The sequence below is a fragment of the Numida meleagris genome, chromosome 3, assembly GCF_002078875.1.
Source record: "Numida meleagris isolate 19003 breed g44 Domestic line chromosome 3, NumMel1.0, whole genome shotgun sequence".
NCBI classification, from domain to species: Eukaryota; Metazoa; Chordata; class Aves; order Galliformes; family Numididae; genus Numida; species Numida meleagris.
This window is the reverse complement of record NC_034411.1, coordinates 89,030,294-89,049,015: the sequence shown is the minus strand read 5'-3', so window position 1 is coordinate 89,049,015 and position 18,722 is coordinate 89,030,294. Positions and strand designations below refer to the sequence as shown.

Genomic DNA, 18,722 nt, shown 5'->3' with positions numbered 1-18,722 from the left:
AAGTTCTACTGTCATGTTTTTCTTACAATGATTTATGTCTTGTATATTGAAGTTATTTATCAGAACTGTTTAAAAGATCATCTAAATTCATGATTTTTTAAAATGCTGTTATTTAATAATTGCCTGAAGAAGTTCTCAGAGGCTGTAATCAAAAAAAGGGCCTCACAATTAGAAAGGTAGAATTTCTTCCTTATTTTCTACTGGACATAAAACAGGACTCTGCATCATAACACGTTGTACAAATCCAAAACAAAAGATAGCATCTGCCCCAAGAACCTTTTGATCTAAGGAAGAATATTTCCATTCTTTTTTTTCTGACCTGTCTGGAAGGTCATACTTTTTCCATATTCCGTCCTACCAAATTTATTTGTGGCCCTGAAGCATTATTAACTTCATTTTGAGTGGAAGACTTGGCAATAGTTGACACGAGGGACTTCTACCTGTGGAACTGATTCCAGGCTGACCTTCAATAGGCTTTGCTGCATGGCACGACTATTTTTAAAAGCTACTGTAAAGAGAGACATTTAAGGGGAGTATGCCTGCCTGAGGGAGGGGATTTTTATGAGTAGTCTGAAAGGGGCTGAATTTTGTTGACTGTTTTAAGAGTATCTGTTAATTAGTACCTTTTAAAGTAATATGTTTTGGAGAATCCAGGGGAAACATGTAAAATTTTTAGTTAACACCAACTTCCTGTAATCAAAGGAAATAAACATTTAAGAGTCAGTTTAAGAGGTACCTTGCAAGCATGTTAAAACTGAAAAAATTTAGAAGTCTGCCAACTAGTTTTGCCTAGCCTCAGACATTCCTGTGTGATGGGAGATAATTTTCAAGTGCCTGAAAGAGCTGCAGTTTCAACACAAAGCAAGGTCAAGCACTTAAGGTTTTATTGAGGAGTAGTCTTGAATTTTGGGTTTAGTCCAACGTGAAGGAGGTAAACAACCATCTGTATGTTGATTAAAAAAAGTTTTGTGCTAAATTTTGTCATTTGAAATTATATGGCTGGGTCAGCTGTGGTTTAGAAGAAAAAATAAGGGAACAGCATAAACTAAAGTGCTGTTTGTCCCATTCCACAGAGTTTTCAGTGTGACTCAGCATAAGCTTATAAAATAAAATATGTGCTTTCTTAAAGCAGTGTAGTTCTGCCGTGTCCTCTTTGCTATGTGGATTGGTCCAGATGCTGCTTACTCATGTAGGAGATACCTGGAAGAGATCCATTGGCTTGTATTAAGACAAAGCAAGAGAAGCATTCCACCTTTTCTGGAGGCTGATGGAATCATTTGTCAAATTTAGGACTTTTTTTCAGGATTAACTGGACTATTTCTAGTTTCATGCTGTCTTTGAAGATATTCAAGATGTAGTGTGGGCTAATTCTCTTATCAGAAGTCTTCATCACCTTCTACTGGGTTCAACCATTTACAGGGCATGGTCTTTCTACAGCATTCCAGATTTGTTTGTCACACAACCCTACAAGGTGATGGTTGCTCTGACCATATTGCCTGGCAATTTGCCTGGCAATTTACCTTAGATATTAGTAAAAGAAGCAGTGCTCTTCATGAAGATATAGAGTGCACATGAACACCTTTTAGGAACAGTTAACTTACTTATCCAAAATGAAATTAGTCTAATTATATATCTCCTGGTATAATGTCATTTTTAAAATTTGAACTTCTGTCTTGGTGAGTCAGCACTTCCAGTTCCGAGGTTAAATAAATTTAGAAAAGAAACCACATATGTTGTACTCTGTAGGCTGTATTGTACTTAGCCGGACAATTATGTTGTGTTTGCAGGTCTGCTGTTTAACTTTTCTGTGGAAGTTGTCTTTCTGGTGGCAACTGCAAATCAAGAAAGAGGTCTTTGATCTGTAAAATAAAAATTTGCAAAAACTGATAATTGAGGAAGGAGAGCATTGTAAAGGATTTTTATAGCTCTGATCTTATAGATCATGCTGAGATAAACACAGGATCATTTCTCTTTGAAAAGAAAATTCCAAGTATATATTAAGAGATCTATCAAGTTATGATGATATGTGAGATTGGCCGTACAGAATGGCATATTTCAAGTTTTCTAGTGTTCTAAAAATGCTTTTAAATCACTTCACACAGATGGTTTTCTGTTTGCATGGCATTAGGGGAATTGACTATTACCTTTAACAGCTTTGGTAACACACTGTTAGTGAAAACCCTGTTACCTGGGTTTCATCTCACACAACTGCATGCCATAAGTAAGTGTACTTCAAAAGCCAAATTAAACTGAATGAAAGAAGTAACCAGTAAGAATGTTCTCTTGAACATTCATTCTTACCATGGTGAATGTTGCTTGTTTTTCTCTTCTCTTTAATTAGAATGTTTCTACATTTGCCAAAGAAAATGTTGGAATGCAGACAAAAACTGAAATTATAGGAACAGGGCTTGATGTAATAGCCTATTTGTAAAGGAAACACAACTTGTTTGGTATTTTATTGAAACAGGAAGTTCAAAACCTCAGTACACACAAGTACAACAAATTCTCAGGTGCTAGTTGAGTCATCTGTTGTTGGAAGTAGTCTCATAGAAGGCTTCCCCTTGATTTAGTTTTAATCTTCAATTAACAAAAGGAAGGAAATTACATACAGATTTAGTTTTAGATTATGTGCAAAGCTCTGTGACTTTTTAGCTGTCACTCTGATGTGCATGTTTTGTGAGTATAATGACACAACTAGAGTGTCTGAGTGAATATATTCAGCTTTTAATGTGCATAAGAACCATGATGTATTTCATTTATGAAAAAACATAGAGCTTGCTTAATCAGAATGCTCTGATTTTTCTCCTTCTTGTCATCTCGTATGCGATTTCAGCTTTACAGCAAGCTGTAGAAGTAATCATTAGTGATAAAGTGATAATTGATAAAACTACTGGCTTAAGTTTAGTATGGGATTTTCAATTTTAATTGCCATGTTTGTTTATAATAATAGGTCTGGTATCACAGAATCGTAGGGGTTGGAAAGGAGCTCTGGAAAAGGTGTATCCAGCTCCCTACAGTAGGTTGCACAGGAAAGTGTCCAGGTAGATTTTGGATATCTCCAGAGAAGGAGTTTCCACAACCTCCCTGGGCAGCCTGTTCCAGTGTTCTGTAACCCTCAAAGTAAAGAAGTTTTTTTTCTTGTTTTTATGGAACTTCCTATGTTCCAGTTTGTGCCCATTGCCTCTTATCCTGTTACTGGGCGCCACTAAAAAGAGCCTGGCCCCATCCACTTGACATCTGCCCTTTGGATATTTGTAAGCATTTATAAGATCCCTCCTCAGTCTTCTCTTCTGCAGGCTGAACAGTCCCAGGTCTCTCAGCCTCCCTTCAAAAGGGGGATGCTCCAGGCTCCTCATCACCTTTGTAGCCCTCTGCTGGACTCTTTCTAGGAGATCTCTGTCTTTCTTAAACTGAGGAGCCCAGACCTGGTCATAATACTCCAGATACTTCACTAAGGCAGGGGGGAATAACCTCCCTCGACCTTCTGTCCATGTTCTTTTTAATGCACCGCGGGATACCATTGGCCTTCTTGGCCACAGGAGCACACTGTTGGCTCATGGTAAACCTGTCGTCCTCCAGCACACCCGGATTCTTCTCTGCATAGCTCCTCTCCCGCAGGTCAGCCCCTGACGTGTACTGATGCATGCAGTTATTCCTCTCCAGATGTAGGACTCTACATTTCTCCTTGTTGAACCTCATAAGGTTCCTCTCCACCCAACTCTCCAGGCTGTGCAAGTCCTGCTGAATGGCAGCACAGCTTTCTCGTGTCAGACTCTCCTCCCAGCTTTGTATCATCAGCAAACTTGCTGATAGTGCACTCTATCTATTCATCCAGGTCATCGATGAAGATGTTAAACAAGACCAGACCCAGTACTGCCCCCTGGGGAACACTGCTTGTTACAGGCCTCCAACCAGACTCTGAACTTTGCCACTCAGACAGTTCTCAACCAACCTCCTTGTCCACTCATCTATCTCACACTTCCTAAGCTTAACTACTAGGATGTTGTGGGAGACAGTGTCAAAAGCCTTGCTGAAGTCAGCGTAGACAGCAGCCTCTGCTCTCCCACTTTCCCCTCACCTACCCAGCCAGTCATGACATCATAGAAGCCTGCCAGGTTGGTCAAGTATGATTCTTCATTAGTAAATCCATGTTGACTACTCCTGATAACCTTCTTCTCTCCATTTGCATAGAGCAGATAAGAGTATGTTGATACCATCTAGTTTTGTTTAGCTGCAAAATCTTTAAAAGGTGCTTGGGAATTTGTGTGCGTATGTTTTGTGTAGAAGATGAGTCTTTCTCCCTCCTTAAAAGTCTGTATGTCACTGGTCTTCTTTGAATGCAAAAGAATGTATTGAATTCCCTCAAAACGCCAGGAATACTCTAGTGTTATACAGTGAATTCTTTCCTCTATCAGTGACCTGAGCAATTATGCCTTTGTAGCTCCCTCTGTACTAGTCCAAAAGATAAGGATGAGTGCATTCGTGCTTTAATCAGTAATATTCTTTTAATGAAAAATCCATAGGTAGCATTAAAGCTATCATGTCAACTCCTAAAATACAATTCTAAAATAAAAAGTAGACACATGATTCAGTAAGTTTACAGGATGTTTATAAACCTGTGCCTTATGCGAGGCTACCTAGATTAAATTATTTTCTACATCTTCTACATATTGTCTATAATTTAGTATAGAATGTATGCATACAAACGATACCTTCTACCATCATAGCTTGTCACAGGACTAAAGCTGTGTATGCGTTATGTCCACCTTATTCCAACTGTTTTCACTGGGAGTTCTGGACTGTGGGGTACAACCATGTGCAGTAAATGTTTATTTACAGTCCAGAAAACTAGTGTGTGTTCTTCTGCAGGGAGGGGGAGGAGTTATTGAGCATGTCTGTTCTGTCTAAGCTACCCAGTTACTGGACTGGCAAATAACTTCAGTAATCTTGTTTGAAGCCCACAGCTGTTTCTGTGCTTGCATCTAAGCTCCAATGTCCAGTTACTCGGTTTATATACAGTACTTGCTTAGTATTCTTTTGTCTTTGAATTACAATTGCTTGGTTGTGCAGCGAAAACCTCTTGAAAAGGCTTTTTGCCTTTAACACTTCAGATAAAATCTAGATAAGCTAAAAAGTAGTTGTCTGTCTGTCCTGTCTAGTTCTTAGACAAAGAACAGTGAGAATAATATAGGAAAGGAACTCAGAAAGGAGGGCAGGGTCAGCAGTCTGACCTTAGATACTTTGCCCAGCTACTTTCAGAAGTCACTGTAAGTCCAAGACCATAATAAGTCTGGCTAGTTCTCTGCCCTTAACAATGTCATAGCTGGCAATCTCAAATTTAAAACATCAACAAATTCAGTAAGGAATTTATAAAAACATTTCTAAAAAAATTAATAATAATTACATCTGCAGTAAACAGAAGCAAATCTCTCTGTACAGAGAAAATAATCTTAGTGTCAAGTACTGTGCCTATACCCTAGTAACTTCCATAGCATAAAAATGATTCCGTGTTCACAGCACGGGTCATTATCCCTCAGCTACAGAAAAGAGCCTCACAGCTTGCTGCCAAAATATAGTTAAAAAGTCCTTTCTTTGTTAATGATATATTTATTGCCATGCAAAAATGTAAGGAGTTCATGAAAAGAATCTTCAGACAGAACACGTTAAGAGTGTCCTTTCTTCAGTACCCGTAAAGAAAGTGGTACACTCAAAGAAGTTCATTTCTTGAGTAATTGCCATCTGAAATGCACCTGGACAAATATTTAAACACTTTTTAATCGGTTGTGTGTGTCGGTAGCTCCATTTTTACTCTTAGTGCTGGAGGGTAAATTGTCTTTGCTTTCCACACTTCCTATGGCATCTTCCAACTTGCGATGTAATTAGGTGAAGAAGAGACATTACACACATTACGCACAATTATTGCTGCCACGGAGGAGCAGTTACTGCTACTGATCAGGGAAACCATAGCCCAGAAGTGGAGGTGCCTGTAGCTCTCTCTGCAGCTTCTGAGAGTCGCCCAAATATTTTTGCAACTGTCAGAATTCCATAGCAGTTGCATCCATTTGTGTGATGCCAAGTAATCTCTTTGAATGGGTTTATTCCAGTAGTTCTCAGACAATTTTAAGGGCTTTTCTCTGTTGAATATTGATGTAATTTCAATTATGGTTTTAGTTTGTATTTTAAAAACCAAGCATTCCCTGCTACTAATTGCTGTAATACATGTGTTTCACTCTATACACAGAGAGTTAAAGACAACTTTTTAATGTTTCTGCTGTGCTCATTAGCAGGCATCTTTTTTAAACAATTTAAGAAACAAAAATACAGCTTTTTTACTATTATGTAGTCTGTTATGTAATAAATTATTATTGTAATAGATTGGGTGCTGAACATAACCACTTTATATTGCTGTTAATGAGAGAATACTTCAGGCTGCCCTACTTAGATGGCACTGTTTTTCTCTGTTGACATTAAAAAAATTTAAAAAATAAAATAAAAAAGCAAGAAACTTTTTAATAAGTAATTTGCTGATGCCTGTCTTTCTAAAGCCAAGTCTGCTTTATTTGTCTCATTGAACCATATGAAAAAAAAGATTGAGAAAAGTCAATCCAAAGAAATTTGAACGAATACGAACTGACTGCGTTCAAGCTTTGATATATTTCATAAAGCTGTTGAAAAGCAAACCATGAAAGCCAGATTTATGAGCTTTTTTAAAGTTATTTGTAGATTCCCAAGACGATTGTGTTCCCATCACTTACTGTAGCCTTTAAAACTCAAATGACGCTTAAAAATATTCATGTTTGGCACACACTGAGTTACTGCCGGGTGTTGCAGTGGCATTCAGCTAAAACTGAAGAGTAGAGAGAAGAATGTACTCTGCCTCTGCTTCAATCATTTAGGTCTGTTGAGGCAGAGCAAAAGGACTCACATATTCATACTTGAAAGATAATACAAGAGGGTTTTTTTGTTAAGTTATGAGTAATTTTATTGTGGGTTTAAACAACTGTTTGGGGAAAGAGCCTTTTGGGAGCATCTGCATAACCCTTCACATTTGCCAGGCTTTTCCTTTCAGCAAGACCACTGATTTTGTTATTATTGGAATATAAATCTTTTTATTTATCACAGCATTATTCATCTGAACTTTGCCAGGTATGGCAAATCTGTTGACAGCACTGGATGTATAATTTACTGTTGAAGGCGAAAGGGAGGATTCCCCACATCCCTAAGTCAGCAAAACAAATGTAATTTCTGAAGATGTTGCTGTGCAGTATCCTGTGTTGATTAAAAAGAAAGTTAGGTTGTCTAAAATGTTTCAATATCTGAAAAGTCTAAGGTAGTTAAAGTGAGGTTATCATTTTCAGTGTATTTTATGCAAATACTAGTCTTGCATGACCAATATTTTGATTATATGTAGCATTCAAGTATGGGGAGTATCAAGCTGATTTCAATGAATGGCAGCATGTTGTCTTATGGAATTTCTGTTTCAGTACAACTCTTCACTGTTGAAATACTCTTAGCTTGAAATGTATTATTTCAATCTGTGTAAATGCAGATTTTTTTTTCTCCCATGTGATTAAACATGCTATTTATTTCATTAAGATTTAATTCCTTAAGTTTCTTCACTGAAATTAATGGTATATTAATAGGATAAGTATTGGTCTCACGCAGTAAGTAAGTACTAATGCGTAAAAATATATACAATATATATAGGGTATATATCGTATGGTTCTGCAGAGTGGATGTGCGGAGTTCGTGCTGAGAGCACCCTGCACACCATGCCTGGCTCGAGGGTCTGGACTAGGTCCAGTCTGGTCCCCTGAACCAAGCACGTACTCTGACTCTGTTTCAATACAAAGGGATCCAATTTGTGCACAATAGCTGCTCCCCAACAGGAACCAGAGGTATAGTCAATAGGAATGACCATGGGCTTTGTTTCAGAAGCGCACTTCCAGCTTGAATTGAACCATGAGGAATGTTGGTATCTTTCCTGCTGAAGGTTTTGTGAAAGTAAATCCAGCAAAAATAGATCTTTGTCAATTGTGAGGAAAAACAGGCCCATGGAGGTATTGCCTGCTTTTTAAAGTTGCCAATACTTGTCTAAAACAAATTATTTGGAGGCTGAGATCTTCTTGGTTTGTTTATTGGCTCAGTTGCATTTGTTCACTTGACAGCTGTCTGAGTTAAGAGAAGTTTTTAATTCTTTTCAATTTTGAGATGTATGAACTTGCAGAATGAGTTAAATGGAGTCATACCAATAGTGCCAGACAGAAAAAGGTAGATTCGATATGGCTCTCTGCAGATCTCCACACAGGTGATGTGAATGCTCCAGTCAGCTCTTTGTCATACACAGGATGAGGCCACCACACCGGCACACTCGTCAGTCCTTGGTATTAAACTGACCACCGTCCTATCCTGTTGTCTAGGATTTCTCTAAGTTACCAGACAGGAAAATCTGGTTAATGATGATCTAGAGTAGTAAAACTATAGATTCTGTAAGTGGCAACCAATCCCCAATTTATTAGAGAGAGCTTTGTTCATGTCAATATTGCCAATTAAAATGTGTATTTGAGGAAATAATCTCAAACTGCTTTAAAATTGTTGCTGTTTACCCTACAGTTCCTATTGCAGTCTAGTAGGATTTTGTCCACTTGCCTATTTGAATGTTAAGGTGTTCTTCACTTAGTCATTTGTGTTGCTTTTCCAGAGCAAGTAAGCAGTGCAGGAAAACCCTTTCTGCTATATTGTTTGTATACTGAAGTTCCCAGGCCTGCACAGACTTCTAATGTTTCCCAATTCTGCACAGACAAATAGTCTCATTGAGGTCACAGGCATTACTCATGTACGCTAGGATAAGGCTGGAATTAAAATAACCTTAAGAGATATAAGAAATGATCAGAAATAGGCATGATGGCGTTCAGCAAGGACATGTGCAAAGCAGGAGGAGAAATAATCAGCTGTAGAAATACAAAATGAGATTGAAAATGCAATATTGCTGCCAAATGAGCAAGTAAGTGAGGATCTGAAACAGATGTCACCTACATCATACCCCAATCAAAGGAGCGGGCTTACTAGGATGTGTTAGCAGGAATGCCCTACACGAGACACACAAACAGCCGGCACTGCACTCAGCAGTGGTGGAGCTTGCACTGGAGCCTGGTGTCCAACCTGGGGCACGGCACTTCAAGAAGGATGTGGAGAGCAGCTAGGGGAGCATAACAAAGTGATCAGAGGTCTAGAAAATATGACCTGTGAGCAAAGACTGAAAGAACTGTGTTTGTTTAGTCTAGGGAAGAGAAGACTGAAGGGAGACATGATAGCAGTCTTCAAATATTTAAAAGGTTGTTGCAAATAGGAAGAGAATAAATTGTTCTCCATGTCCGTTGGCAATAGGACAAGAAGTAATGGGCTCAAAATGAAGCTAAGGCAGTTTAGGTTGTATTGTTAGGAAAAGCTTTCTGCCTGTAAGAGAAGATAAGCGTTGGACTAGATTGTGCAGGGAGGCTGAGAATTTCTATCTTTAATTTTATTATGATTCCTAGGGGCTCATCACTTTAGTATATGTAACTTAGTAGTATGCCAGTGATGCGTGGCATAGAGTCATAGGTGCCAAACACCTGGTGCAGAATTTGACTGAGGAAAAAAGAACCCAATTATAATTGGTAATAATTTGCAGAATGTTGATATTAATTTGCAGTTGTAATTTGCAACTTTATCGCTGCCTGATACTTGAGTTTCGTTCTCATGAAATCAGACAAATACTAAAGTGGGCAACTTCTTGAGGTGTTTCTGAAATAAGCCGTGAATGTTTTATAATCCAGAAAATTCCTACTTTCTCAAGCTAATTAGTCATGAAAGTATTTTTACATTTCACAAATAATCTGTTTGCGTTGAAGCCGAATGCAAATATATTTAACTCAGAAAATTTTGGTAGTTGCAGACGCAGCAAAATGAGCATATCTTGCAGCCTTACCGGGCTGTTTTTAAGTGATTTGTATTGGAAATACAGCTCCTTCATTTGAAGTCATCCTCAGAGGGGGAAAGACTTATTGTTTCACCCTAATTTGTTTTTATTAATCTATAGCTGATAATGTTGATATTACCTACTATTTAAAAATAGTTCTAGCTTTGGAAAACAAGGAAATTAAACTAAAAATAAGTGAATTTGTTATCTTTTTTCCTGCAAAAATTTTCTCTGCCGGAAAAAATGGTTCAAAACATCTTCCAGTACAATTTTGAATGTCCGCCAAACAGTAGAGTTATTTGCCAAACGTTTTTATGCAGTATTCCCGCTGAGACTCAGTCTCTCAGAAAACAAATTGGTGAAATTAACTTTTCTTATCAGTCTACGGGATTCGAGAGAAGCAAGGTTGTCTGCCAACACATAGTGGAAAGAAACACTATTAGCTAAGTTGTCTGGTTTCAAGCTTTCTTCCCTCCACCCTCATCTTGGCCAGGAAACACTTACACGAAGGACTGTGCAGAGGAGGGGAAGAAACTGTGTTTTGAAGAAGTTTCCAGATAATGTGGGTCTTTACAGTATGTCATTTATCTTTCTTTTACTTTCCTTTTTATTTTTCAAGAGCTGACATAGAAAGTTTCGGGTTTTTTCTGGAGCAATTTTTCCACCCTCTCTTTTAAAACTTTCTCCCTCTGCTTCTGGCTCCGGGCACAGTGCACAGGGCTCCTGCTGGACAAGTGTGCCCCAGCAGCTTGCTGTGCTCCGTTGCCGGCTGCGTGCGTGTGCCGGGGGGCTTCTGTCTGTCTGATATCCAGTGGAAAAGCGTTATAAAGCTTCAAAAATATGCATGCAATATTTGTAAATCATTTGCATGAACGCTGCAAGTTCAGTTCGCTCTGAGAATGAAAAGCATCTCTATCAACAATAAATGCATTTTGTGCCCAGTCGTGGAATGGGGTTATTGGTGCTGTTGAGGTACTGGGGTGACAGTGGCATCCGTGCAGTGTTCCATTAATATAGATACAAAATCTACAATTCTTCAGAGCTGAAGGGCTATTTCTGTGTGAAGCAGCTTGCTGAATTGAGTTGTTTCCAGCTCTGAACGTGCTCTTTTATACTGGAGAGCACCAACTTATTTATCTCATGCAGCATTTCAGTATACGTTGTAATTAGAGATTGTAATGAATATTATTTCAATTTTAAATCTGCCAGTGTGTTGGGGAAAAAAAAAGAAGCAGGCTGCTAAAATAAACCATAAAGAAATCAAACTAAAGCATTCAGCTCTGAAGTAGAAACCACCCATTCTTCCTACGAAAACACAGTTGCTGTTTGGATAGCCACTTCTATTCTTCCGGTCCTGATATTTAGAAAGATGAAACAGAGCATTTCTTCTTCGTCCTGCAGGAGAGCTCGTGCGTTGTTAACACAAACTTTCTTGATCCTGGTGAGGTCCTGCAGATTCTGCACATTCCTCCCTGCAGGATAAGCGGACTTTCAGAAGTCTGCGCACTGCAGCGTGCTCCCCTTTATCAGAAGCAGGCTGATGCTTCACTTTGGTGAATGTGTGTGAGCCCTTGATCTTTAGATGTACATGGGGGTTCCACATATGTTTTTCTTTTAAATTTTTACAAAATGACAGACTGTCTGAAAATGCATGTAACCATGCAAGAGTAAAGTTTCCTTGCAGAGTGGTAGCGGTGAGTGCTCTTCCCAAGGGCTTTGTACAGACTGACAGTAACTGGAAATATGAATGTTACTCAACCAGCGTATTTCTCTGTACCGAAATAATATGAATATTAAGATATTAGAGCTTAAGATTTCCCTAGCAATATCTACCAACTGTATTAGGCACGCATGCTAATTTCTCTACCTCTTTCATTAGATTTGTAGATTATCGAACTGTAATGGCCGGGGGTTTGGTTTTGTCAGTGTCCTGTGTTTATGGCGTTTAGGAGTTGCGGATCAGGACACTGCTCCAGTGGTCAGATGGTGTCATCTGTGGGAGTGTGTCATTTATCAACTTCAAATGAAATAATATTTGCTCCTTTGATACAAGTTATACAATCTACTGTCTTCATGTCTGCACCTTTGTCCTCTGCTGCTTGCATTTGATAGAACTATTTATTATCTTTGCAAGTAACATTAGCCAGTACATAATTTATTTTTTCGTAGATCTATTCATCACTGTTGAATAGCAGAAAGTAAGAATTAGGATTTACCATAACGCTTATGTTTATTGTGTAACGTATGCACAAATCTTAGACATGTCTAATTCTATATATTTTTGAAGCTGGCTTCACATTTTGGATTCTAAAATACAGATACAATTTCTTCTAATTGCAACAATTCAGAAGGATATACTCCATTCTGTGAATTATTATTCTAATGGCATTTTAGACTAGAAATTTATCCAAGTGCTGTGCTCTGAAAGTACACTGAAAGTTGTGTGCTGTTTGTAGGACATTAGCAGTCTAATTGTTGAAAAATGTCCAAGTACACCCAGGAGAATTCGTTTTCTTGCATTTTCTATTGTGTAAATTCGGGTATCCATTCAGAGATGCAGCGTAGGAGAATAACACACAAGGCTCATGAAGTAAAAATAATTGCTGAAAATAAATTATTATTTTTAGCTTTCTTGTATGTATCCTAAACCAACATTTGAACATGTTGGTTTAGTTTTTCTTTTAACTCTCATCCAATTGAATATTTTCTTAAAACCTTGAAGTTATGTCATGATTCACTCGATGATGAACTGTGTGCCATCCATTCTTGTTCTTAGGCTTAACTTTTTCACAAAAAAAAAAAAAAAAGAGAGAGAGTGGATGGACAAGAAACAGACTGTCAACTTGTAAAAATACAAATCAGATGTAACTCCTTTCAGCATTTCACACAGTGAAAGCAAGCACGCCATCAGATATTTCCCCCTTCTTCCTCTCCTCTGCTCTTCTCCTCTTGCTGCTGCGATTCGGGTCCTGATTGAACAAACAAGTAATACCTGCATGGCTGTGATGGCCGTTTCCTCACCTCATACAAAGATCACATCCCTGGGCTTTTTTTGTTTGTTTCTGCACCCCACGCAGCAGGAGCTATTTTCATAAAACTCTAGGCAAAGTTACAAAGGTGATTTATTTTTTTTAATACACACTCTTTTGGTTTGTGGGGATTGAAAACCAATCACAGCAAAGAGGATAGCTGATGAAGTGTATTTCCTTTTTATAACGAGGAGTTCTACTTATTTAACATATTTTCTCCATGAATTTTATTTCTGTCTAGATTGATTTTTCCTTTCAAAATGTAAGTTCAACGCAAGCATGCATTAATGGTACATTTTTGAGAAGTGCATAGACATAACAGGCATCATCCTGCCGTGTGACAGAATGAGGTGAACGCTTGGGATCAGAGCAAAAAGTGTAAACAGATGCTTTCAAGAGATTTTTTTTCAGACCCTTTGCTAATAAATCTAATTAGAAAGGAAAACTGACGTCACTGCGAGATATAGCAGGCAGTGGAGCTCCCTCACTGACGCAACTGTAACTACCAACCAATACATCCACAATTTATGGAAATAATCACTTTTGAGGGCCAAAAATTTTCCCAGACTTGGTCTCTGCCGAAGAATTATTTTTTTCCCACAATTTACCCAGAATCTGTATGGTTTCAAAGGGCTGGGAGCGCTCCTGGAGTGCCGTGAAACCTTTGATGTTGCAGAGGCAGCTGAGTCAATTCAGCACTGAGGGCACGACTGGGGCATTTAACCCCACAGCCCAGCCCAGTGTGGCCAGCTCTGCCTCTGCCGTGTTTCTTTCAGGTTAGTGGGACAGAAGGCAAAGCAAAACTTTCAGCAGAGCCCAAAAGCTCTGAACATGAATGCTGCTGCTTCTCTGTCGACAGAGGATGTGTGTGAGGACCCGGTGTGTTTGAGCAAATCCAAAGTGGGGATTCAGACAAAGGAAAAATAAATGTCAGGTTCCATGCTAAAGCTTTCCTTAGCTGATATTTCAGGGTTGTACTATATTCCTACCTCATCCTCTTACAAAGTGGATTGGTAACACACACAGCTGGAACTGTAATGGAAGTTCAAGCAAATCATAGAGTGTTGCCATCTCACTGTCCTGGGTTCCTTTAATGTACACTAACCACAGAGAATAAAACATGTGCTTTGTGAGCATCTGGTGAGGCAAGTGTTACTGGGCACAAAAAAACTGGATTTCCTGATTTGATGATTTGTTGTGTAAGTATTTGCTTTTATTATTAATTTAATACAGAAGTTCTCCCTGTATGAAGACCTACCATAAATGTTAGTTTCACTGTGGTGGCAGTAAATAAATGTTCTCAGGGAAAATGTTTGAGGAAGTGGGAATACAATTAGCCTTTTTAAATCATACTCCGTTACATATGTGAAATAGCAGGACTGCAAGAGTTATATTTTGACTTCTATCTAAAATAAGTCCTGTTGCATTTTCAAGATAACAGCTTATAGTAACTAGCCATTTTCAGCCTTAAAGTTATAGAGTTCCAGGTTGACAAAAGTAGTGTAACATCTGTCTCCATGAACTAAATCTGATTTGCTTTAGGTAAACAAATATTAAAGACTCTTGGTAGTTGTCTTTCTTCTATCCCTTGCCACTGGTTTGTCCAAATAAACAACTTCAGAGATTTTCTCTGTGTCTTACCAGCTAGGATGGCATTGGATCTACCATGAGGCTCTTCTGAGATTGATGTGAAGGGGCTGCTATTTTTCACTTGAGTATAGTTCATTCTTTAACTCGTTGACCATGCTTACCACAAGCAGTTTGCTAATTTCATGATTGCATGGGTTTTTCTTTATTGATAAAACTGAATGATCGCAGTCCCAGTAATACTGAAGTCACGACACTGCCGTGTAGGCACTGCTTCAATATTGCAAAGTGGTTTATGTCCTTGAGCAAGTCCCATTTTAAGACACTGATTGTGGCCTCAGACTCACAAGGCCCGCTGGCCAGCGTTACTCTTAGCAAATTCCAAACCTGATACCATATGCCACAACTGTATAGTGCTTTGCTTTCTGTATTTCATGACTTCAAGATGCCCAGCAGCCAGATGTTTTCTGGTCAGATGGAGGTAAGTGGTACATGCAAAGTTCAAAATCAGATCTTCTGCACATGTGTGAAGTATCATGTGCCAACATATGTACAGGAATTGCAATCAGACATACTCACTGGCTGAGTGATGAAGAGTTCTCTACCCGTGTATCATTTATCTGGCCAAGAGTTAACACTCTGAAGTGAGCCTGGGTCCTCTGAACAATGTAACTCTACTTTGATGCTGAACTCAACAAAATTATTTAGAGGCTGTTTGACTTCCAAAAGACAAGATTATGTGCCGTGTCACTCATAAATCTAAGTTCACAAAAGAGAAGAAAATAAAGGCTATTTTTTGGATTGTGCTTGAGGGTTAGGTTTTTTTGGCCTGGTTCGTCAATAGCAGTCACTGTCTTTATAACTTACTGAATTCGGAAAACAAAAAACCAGCTTAGTTTTATTCTTAAGAGAGCAGCCAAGGAATTAACAATAACAGCAATCTGAATTTTGTATTGATGGAGGAGAGCTCAGAATTAAGATTTGAATTGACTTGTCCAAGAACGGCACAGAGGACAGGGGCACAGCGATGTTGTGAGCTGTGAAGCCATGTGCAAGCACGGGCTTCATGCTTCTCTGGTGCTTCACCGGCGAAGTTGGTCATAAGTACTAAAGCAATGCACTTTAACCTCTTTTTAAGGCTCTGTGAAGACTCCATTGAACTACTTAGCTTTAAAGCCTTCGTTAACCACATGAAGACTCTTATTTGGCAGCACATCCGTGAAGCACATGTACTATTGCATTAAAACCTCAAGAGCCTGTGGTTTCACAGCACATTCGTGCCAGGGCTGGAGAAAAGAATCCACTCAACAAGTAATTCTTTCAGCTACCAGTTACACCTCTTCCCTGACTACATTTTCATATTCAGCCATTTTATGTAAGCTAGATATATATAGAGTGTCCTTATTGCTCACATTGATCATCTGTATGAAAAAATTGCAAGCATCACGATATGAAACCTCTACTTTTGCTCTCATCTGATGATTATAAATGTTCAGACTATTGACAAGAGATGCACTCTCATAAATGTTAGATACGTTAATTTGGCAGGTCAATGGCGATCTCGCTTCCAGCATTTCAAGCTTGATTTTTCATTTGTTTTAGTATGAAAACTTTGTATTGATTACCATGGGTTGTACACTTGTTCCGTGCACTGCTTTTCTTTTATGCACAATGTAGCTAAAGGAAATTGTTTAATTGCTGAACCATTGCCCTATCTGATGGATAAAAGTAAGAAAATTTACGCCATATAGATAGAGGTTTAGTGGCTGTACTGCATTCACAGAGGACTTTCTTTTTTGCTATTGTGGAGACAAAAGTGTTTACATGAAATTGTTGGTTTGCTCTGAGTTCTGTTAGGTTTGTGTCACTTCATTTATCTGAGAGAAAATACAGTTAATATGGGAACACAGAAAGGGAAAAGAGATCATAAAGTAGTTTCATCTCTGAATTAGATAACTTAGTAAAGCAACGCTGTGTTATAAAGGCTTCCATGGTTTGTATTTGTGGTGGAAGACTATAATTACTTGGAATATCCTTTAACATGTCTGTGTAGTGACCAGCATTATAAATGTAAGCATGCAGGATTCTGGTGAAAGACAATTTTGCCAAGTCCTTCAAGAAGTCTTACAGGCAATCATCTAAGCTATAACTCAGGAGTCTCAGCTCTGGTTTTGGAACTATATCAATCAAGTGTACCATGCGTTGTCATTTTAGCTCTTGTATCAAAACAACTAAAATAATAAAATACAGCAAATTCATTGCATAGCCATCACAAGAGTTTCTGATACAGCAGAAAAGTTTGTATTCATATACTATAATTCTTATTTCTTGAATTGAAGACAAGGATTCTTCTTACTCTGAATGGAAACATAACACGATTTTTGTTAATTTATTTGTTTCCTCAAATACAGATCTGCAGACTTCAGCGTCAGCTATCGACAGGAAACTACGAGCTGAATCTGTTTTCAAACCAGCCTGTGATGTTTGTATCTCCCACCAGTCAGCCACCCTGCAAAAAGCTGACGGAACTTATAGAGCTGTCAGGAGGAAAAACATGTAAAGCTCTACGTCAGGCAAAAATCTGCATAGGAAAATACCCAGGAAAGAAGTACCAGGAAATAAAATGTTTATCAGAAAAATGGATTTTAGGTAAGACACTATACTTCAACACATATAAAATATTATGGAAAATGTATTCAAAAACTGACTGTAAATAGTTTACTAAACCGAGGTTTTAGAGAGAAGGAAGCGAACAGACTGTTACCATTAGGTTCCCAAGAAGCCTGTCTCCGTGGTGAGGACTTTCTGTTAAAACTAACATTACTTTATGATGATCCTGCTACTCACCACTGTAATTTTACCGAGAGAAAATATAATCCAAAGATTTTCAAATTTCTCTGGTATGTGATTGTTTCATTTAGAACAAACTAGAAAATGGGAAAACTCCATGGGAGAATTACCTTTTTAAAAAGCACATATGTCAGTGAGCTGCATGGAGCTGGATGGGCCAAGCTCAGCCCATCAGTGGAGCTGGGGAGCTGTGTATCCAACTGCAGGGAGTCTCACACATTAGATAAAGGACTGAATTCTTTGTGCCTTTTACAAATTTCTCAGATTTCTTTTGCATTCTGACCGTGCCTTGCCTAATTGCTATATTCTTCCCATGAGGCGTGGTTATGGCAACTCCAGCTAATGGATTTGACATGATGAATCAGCAGAACTTGTAAAAAATAAGTGTTTCTATGTAATACCTTAACAGCTACACGTCTTTGAAACTAAGCCCCTTTCTCAGCAACATAATCATAGAATAATAACAAAGAACAGTGACAGCCTGTCCCTACAAATTGTCATCTTAAGCAAATAAATCAAATCAAATCTGAAGTTTTGTCTTATCTTTGACACTTTGGTGTTACAATCCAATTGGTTTGTGATGATCTGCTGCTAGTACCAACTGCCAATAAATTCACTCAAGATTGACCACAACAAAGAGCTGTAGGTAGATAAAGCAGCACCTTTTTTAAACTTAAGTAAGTGGTAAGTGTTTGCAGTATTATCATCTGACTGCATTTTTTTTTAAGGTCTTTCTCTGTCTGTTTTATATCAGAAATTTCTCTGAAATACATTGCTGCTTTATAATCTGTTTCTTGTGCGCTTGATCTCAAACAATCCTGCCTTTTTATTTCTTCTAGATTCAATCACTCAGCATACAATATGTCCTATGGAAAACTACATTTTTCAGCTGTGAGCTAACTCAAGAGCTTCCATATGGCTGTAAGGAAACAAGCCTGCTTTGGCCTCAACAACTAACTAAGCTGTGAATAAAATTTCTAAGAGAATGCAAATTACATATTTATAAGTATAGTTAAATGTTTTTAAATTTTTATTACTTGTGTAAATGATGATTTTTGTTTCCTTTTAATAAAGTTCTTTAATAGAAGTCATCATGCTTCCATTTTTTTGTTAAAGAACCTCTGGACCTAAAAGTTGAGTGAGTCGTTACTCACTGGGAGGAAGTAGAAAGATGTTTTCTAATCCCCAAGTGGATTTGATCCTGTTACAGTGCAGGTAACTGCTGTGTGTGCAGTGGGTGTGTGTGCCTGAGCTAGCGCTGGCATAGTTAGCAGGAGCTGTGCTGCCAATACATGAAT

The 18,722-nt window shown here is 38.3% G+C and overlaps 1 protein-coding gene across 2 annotated transcripts in view; it reads left to right on the top strand.

Moving 5' to 3' along the window:
* MCPH1 (microcephalin 1) overlaps positions 1–18,515 on the top strand; it is a 123,132-nt gene extending 104,617 nt beyond the window's left edge. For both annotated transcript variants that reach the window (XM_021391522.1, XM_021391525.1), the window contains exons 13-14: positions 16,986–17,223; positions 18,264–18,515. In XM_021391522.1, the coding sequence (XP_021247197.1) occupies positions 16,986–17,223; positions 18,264–18,319 (294 nt within the window). In that variant the 3' untranslated portion in view covers positions 18,320–18,515. The remainder of the gene's footprint in view (positions 1–16,985; positions 17,224–18,263) is intronic.